Here is a 6,008-nt window from a genome sequence, read left to right as displayed (position 1 = left end):
AAACAGTCCAAGCCAACAAAAACGCCATACTCAGGTCAAAGTACCAGTTCAATGGAAACGCGAAGCAATTCAAATTCCAGAAACGAATCTCAAGAGAAGCCCAGAGATGGTCAACATGCCAAAGGAACTCAAAGATGGTCAATCAGAACAAGTCCAGGCTGGTAAAAGAGACCCAAATTCAGGTAAGAAGAAGACACCAGGGCACAAATAAACGTAATGACTGCTGGCTAGAGTCATTAATGAAATCACACTATTTTTACAGTCACCACTCCAACTGTTTTACAGTCACTACTCCCGAACCTGTTCCCACTTCTATTACCCTACCTTGTCCTTGATAAAGCTAAAATTTTATCTTTTTAAATTATGAGGCGCCTTTGTTGAAAGCCAAAGATCAGCACGGAATAAGTGATGACGTGTGTGGCTTTTTACGTTGTGATCTTATGCTTCCCGAAAAGAATCCTAATAAAGAACATTCATCTGCGACGGGGAATGATCTAGTAGCAATTCCTTTCGGCAATTTTCTTCGTTTGCTTCGATAAAGTGTATAGCTCCCTGCTTTCTGCCTCAGTAAACAAATCCGTTGTGCCTTCGTTGTTTTCCGCTTCCCTCGCTTTTCGGACCAAAACATCCTTTCCTATTTGCGAGCCACACACCTAATTGAACTACACCTCGCAAGTTTCGCCAAACAATAAAACAAACTATTGCATAAGCGCGGCTAAAGATGAATGTGCTGATGTGCGGAGAAGATGTAGTAATAGATTTAACATCATTTTATTGTCAATCTCGTAGAATTTCTATTCATCTCTGATTATTTTAGTTCATATCGTGTCTGTTATACAAATATTCATTGGCTCATCGCGTGCTCCTCCACGGCTTCCCTTCACGGCTTCCATAAGAGAAATCGGGTTCCGCATTCAATCAATAGCGGTCAAGATGCCAAGGCTTGCGAGTAAGATTTTCAAGATTATTTACTATTCTATAGTGTAGCTCATCTGATCGAATGATAGTATGTGAGAGTGAAAAGTGATAAAAGCCGACTATTTCAGGTATTCGAGATCTCAGGATCAATCCTTAAACCTCAGAAAGTTCATCCCTTAACCCTTCTTCTCGAATTATTTAAGCTGCCAACATGATACCATTTTCAAAGACTGCCTTGCCTCTTTTACTCATCATAGTCGTTTTGACGAACGCTCTTTTGGCTTTCTCAAAGGTGAGCTAAGAGTATTTATTGTTATTCAAAGCATACTAAACTAATTTAATGTTCCTATTTAGAGCCCAAATTTGAATAGAAATAAACATGCAACGGAAAATGCAATTCGACGCAAACGTGATTCTCCGGCCAAAGTACCAGTTCAATGGAAACGTGGAACAATTCCAGAAACGAATGTTAAGCTTGATTCAAGAAGCCCAGAGATGGTCAAAATGCCAAAGGAACTCAAGGACGGCGAATCAGAAACAAGCCCAAGCCAACAAAAGCGCAAGACTCCGGCCAAAGTACCAAGGCCTTGGAAACGTGAAACAAAGAATATCCCAGAGACGAATGTCGTCAAGCTTCTTCCAAGAAGCTCAGAGAAGGCCAAAGTTCAAAATCCGATCAGCAATGGTAGATCAAAAGCAAGCTCAAGCCAACAAAAACGCAATTCTCCGGCCAAAGTACCAGTTCAATGGAAACGTGGAACTTCCAAGCTTCCGGAAAGGAATGTCAAGCTTGATCCAAGAGATGAAGATGATCAGCCTGCAAGCCAGCATGATGATAAAAGAGACAATCAAAGAAATCCTAAGAATCAGAAACATGCGAATCAACAGGTGAATGAAAAAAGAGGCTATGGAAGAAATCCGAAGAATGATAAAAAGCCGGCGAATCAAAAAGATCAGGGTCAGCAGGACAAAAAAAGAAGAAAATGACCGCAAAACGCAATGACTGACTCCTCACGGCAATCACACTGCCCTACGATTACGACCTCAGCAGTTAGTTTCGTTTCTGTTACTTTACCTTGATGAATGATAAATTCTGACTTTGATAAGCCATGCTTTGTTTAGAGCCGAAGATCAGCACGAGATAATTGATGATGCGTGGGGCTTTGAAGATGTAATTTTATGCTCGTCGGAATATTTTTGTCCATAGGCAGGCGTCTGCAACGCAAAAGTTCTTAATGGGATCTCATTTCAGAAAAGTTTCCTCATCTCCTTCAAGAAGACGAATACAACGTCATGTTGCATTTCAGGTATAAGATTCATGCGAGAAGTTGCGGGTGTATGAATATATTCTTTCAAACTCTTCTGCTGTAGTTGATTCCGGATTGGACGTTTGATGAAGTAAGCCGGTGGTAAATCTAAAGTGGTAATAGCAGATAATTATTTCAGATCTTACTTGCACATAAAAAAGTATGACGTCCTTCTTCAAGCCAAAATTTCGATTTTCAAGAACAAAAAGTCTTCTAATGTAACATTCTTACAAATGCTGAGCGGGCATGTTAGATGAGCAATATCAATACCGAGGCCTTTCGTACGGATAGAACGGATCTTGAAGTTGCCCGTAGACTTACATAATTGATTGAGGACGAATGAGCGGATATGCGAAGACGGAGTCGTGAAACACATACCTTTATAATTATCATCTATAGCATAAATTATATTCTTAACCTTTATACTGTCTATCATCCATTCTTTACTCTGATATAAGTTTTGCTACCGCGGTTTCCTTCAAAGAATCTATAGCTCAAGTAGATATCGGTCACCGCGTTTGCTTAATTGCGGTATAAGATGTATCTATCAGATATCGTCTATCGTCTTTCTTTACTCTGGTAAACGTTTTACCACCGCGGTCTTCTTCACGGTATTTACAGTATAAGCAGATATCGGTCACCGCGTTTACTTAATTGCGGTATAAGATACATCTATAAGATATCGTCTATCGTCTATTCTTTACTCTGGTAGAAGTTTTACTACCGCGGTCTCCTTCACGGTATTTACAGTACAAGCAGATATCGGTCACCGCGTTCGCTTTATAGCGGTTTAAAAGCAAGTTTTATTCGGAAATTTATTAAGATTGTTTGTTTTTAGTAGAGTAAATCCTATATACCAATCATTAAACACAATGGTGAAAAATGATAAAAGCCGGCCATTACTGCTCTTACAGACCTTAAACATCATCACTCAACCTCTTCTCTAACTTTCTCCAATTGTCAACATGAAATCATTCTCAACCTCTGCCTTTTCTCTTCTTCTCATTGCGGTCATTTTGATGAATGCCCTTCTGGCTTTCTCAAAGGTGAGCTAAAATCTCAAACATTTCTTAAGCTGATACACTCATCTTCGTTTCTGTTCTCATATTTAGGCACCAAATCAGAACGCACCAAGTCCGAAGAACAGTGCAGAACCTCAGCATGCCCAAATGAGCCCAAGCCGACAAAAACGCCATACTCAGGTCAAAGTACCAGTTCAATGGAAACGCGGTACAAAGAAAATTCCAGAAACGAATCTCAAGCGAAGCCCAGAGATGGTCAACATGCCAAAGGAACTCAAAGATGGTCAATCAGAACAAGTCCAGGCTGGTAAAAGAGACCCAAATTCAGGTAAAAAGAAGATAGCAGGGCACAGTTAATCGTGATGACTGCTGGCTAGAGTCATTAATGAAATCACACTAAATTACAGTCACCACTCCAGAACCTGTTCCCACTTCTATTCCCCTACCTTGTCCTTGATAAAGCTAAAATTTTATCTCTTTAATTATGAGGCGCCTTTGTTGAAAGCCAAAGATCAGCACGGAATAAGTGATGACATGTGTGGCTTTTTACGTTGTGATCTTATGCTTCCTTCTCGAAAAGAGTTTGTATGAAGAACATTCATCTGCACTGGAGAATGATCTAGTAGCTATTCCTCTCGGTAATTCTCTTCGTTTGCTTCAAAAAGTATATACCTCCTGCTTTTTTTTTTCTTAATAATTAAATGCGTTATGCCTTTCTTTATTTTCCGCTACCCTCGCTTTTCGAACCCGACGGAAACAGCATTTAACGTTTACGATCTACACACGTAATTAAACAATACCTCCAAGATTCACTAGGCAACAAAACAAACAATTGCACAAGCGGCTAAAAATGAATGAGCTGATGTGCGGAGAAGATGTAGTATTAGATTTGACATTATTTTATTGTCAATTTCACCGTAAAGCTTCTATTCATCTCTGATGTATAGTTCATATCGTGAATGGTGTACAAATATTCATGGCGGGCTCCTTCACGGCTTCCATAAGAGAAGGCGGATACCCGTATTCAATCAATAGCGCTCAAGATGCCAAGGCTTGCGAGTAAGATTTTCAAAATTATCTTCTATTTTTATAGTGTAGCTCATCTGATCGAATGACAGTATGTGAGAGTGAAAAGTGATAAAAGCCGACCATTTCAGATGTTTTTTGATCTCAGAATCAATCCATAAACCTCAAAAATCTTCCCTCCACCCCTTTTTCTCGAACTATTCAAGCTGCCAACATGAAACCATTTTCAAAGACTGCCTTGCCTCTTTTACTCATCATGGTCGTTTTGACGAACGCTCTTTTGGCTTTCTCAAAGGTGAGCTAAGAGTATTTCTTGTTATTCAAAGCATACTGAACTAATCTGATGTTCCTATTTAGAGCCCAAATTTGAATAGAAATAAACATGCAACGGAAAATACAATTCGACGCAAACGTGATTCTCCGGCCAAAGTACCAATCGTATGGAAACGCGAAGCAAATCCAGAAACGAATGTCAAACTTGATCCAAGAAGCCCAGAGAAGGTCAAAATTCCAAATCCGATCAGCAATGGTAGATCAAAAGCAAGCTCAAGCCAACAAAAACGCAATTCTCCGGCCAAAGTACCAGTTCAATGGAAACGTGGAACTTCCAAGCTTCCGGAAAGGAATGTCAAGCTTGATCCAAGTGATGAAGATGACCTGCCCTCAAACCCGAATAATAAAAGAGACAATCAAAGAAACAGTAAGAGTCATAAACATGTCAATCAACAGGAGAATGAAAAAAGAGACAATGAAAGAAATCTTAAGAATCAAAAAAGATCAGGTTCAGGAGGTCAAAAAAGGAAGAAAGATAACCGCAAAACGGAATGACTGACTCCTCACGGCAATCACACTGCCCTACGATTACGACGCCAGCAATTAGTTTCGTTTCTGTAACTTTACCTTGACTTTTATAATGCTAAATCTTGATCTTATTAACTCATGAGGGTAACGAGGCAGATGGGCGTTTAAAATGCCGAATATGAGTACGGGATGAGTGATGACGTGTGGGGCTTTTTGCAATGCAATCTTATGCTTGTCGGAATATTTTTGTGTAGGAACAGGCATCTGCAACGGAGAATAATCTTAGTAGCATTTCATCCTCGGAGAAAAAGAAAGAATGATGCATACATCGTCATGATGCCTTTTTGATGAAATGCAAGCGAGAAGGTGTGGGTTGTAAACAAACCCGTTTCGCCCTTTCCTTTGCCCCTCCCCGCTTTTCGAAATTATACAAAAATAGCGTTTTAATTATTTTTCTGCTCTCACAATCGACCCACACGGGCTGCACAAAGATTGATTGTCTCAACAATGCATTCGATCGCTTGCATTGTATTTTTGTAGCCCCGCAACAATATTATTGGAGAAATAATACACTTGTCTCGTCTTGTATGGTACCGCTTTTGCGCCTGACGCCTGTTGAAGAAGCGCACTGCGCACACAAGAGAGAGAGGCGTTAGGCCAGGCGTTTGCTTTAAGGCTAACTTGGCACACTCTTCCACGCCTTGCACAAACCAAAGCATGAAACGCCAAAGATCTGTTTGCGTACAAAGAGAGTCAAGCCACCCGTTTGTGTCGAGAGAAGGCTAATTTCTTGTCACAGATTTCTAGATCTACTACTACTTTCAAGCTGCAGCAATTTAATCTCTCATTACCTCCCGACATCCGAGTTAAAGACTACTTGGACACACATCAGCCTGATTGGCTTGTGTGACTTATATACCCTCCATAACGACCA

General features: G+C 40.2%; 3 protein-coding genes across 3 annotated transcripts; all 3 read left to right on the top strand.

Annotated features, from left to right (window-relative positions):
• Positions 1–1,129: 1,129 nt before the first annotated feature.
• FA14DRAFT_184348 (uncharacterized protein) lies at positions 1,130–1,905 on the top strand (the record flags this gene model as incomplete). Its single annotated transcript, XM_025501386.1, has 2 exons — positions 1,130–1,210; positions 1,273–1,905. 2 exons carry the CDS (start codon positions 1,130–1,132, stop codon positions 1,903–1,905), a joined length of 714 nt encoding a protein of 237 aa, XP_025355323.1.
• A 1,285-nt stretch (positions 1,906–3,190) lies between these two features.
• FA14DRAFT_154448 (uncharacterized protein) lies at positions 3,191–3,604 on the top strand (the record flags this gene model as incomplete). The annotated part of the gene is made up of 2 exons (XM_025497684.1): positions 3,191–3,271; positions 3,338–3,604. 2 exons carry the CDS (start codon positions 3,191–3,193, stop codon positions 3,602–3,604), a joined length of 348 nt encoding a protein of 115 aa, XP_025355322.1.
• Positions 3,605–4,487: 883 nt separating this feature from the next.
• FA14DRAFT_154447 (uncharacterized protein) lies at positions 4,488–5,010 on the top strand (the record flags this gene model as incomplete). Its single annotated transcript, XM_025497683.1, has 3 exons — positions 4,488–4,568; positions 4,631–4,973; positions 5,003–5,010. 3 exons carry the CDS (start codon positions 4,488–4,490, stop codon positions 5,008–5,010), a joined length of 432 nt encoding a protein of 143 aa, XP_025355321.1.
• Between the last annotated feature and the right edge of the window lie 998 nt (positions 5,011–6,008).

This window comes from Meira miltonrushii (genome assembly GCF_003144205.1).
Source record: "Meira miltonrushii strain MCA 3882 unplaced genomic scaffold FA14scaffold_2, whole genome shotgun sequence".
Lineage (NCBI taxonomy): Eukaryota > Fungi > Basidiomycota > Exobasidiomycetes > Exobasidiales > Brachybasidiaceae > Meira > Meira miltonrushii.
The sequence above is the reverse complement of the archived record's forward strand: the minus strand, read 5'-3'. Positions and strand labels throughout refer to the sequence as shown.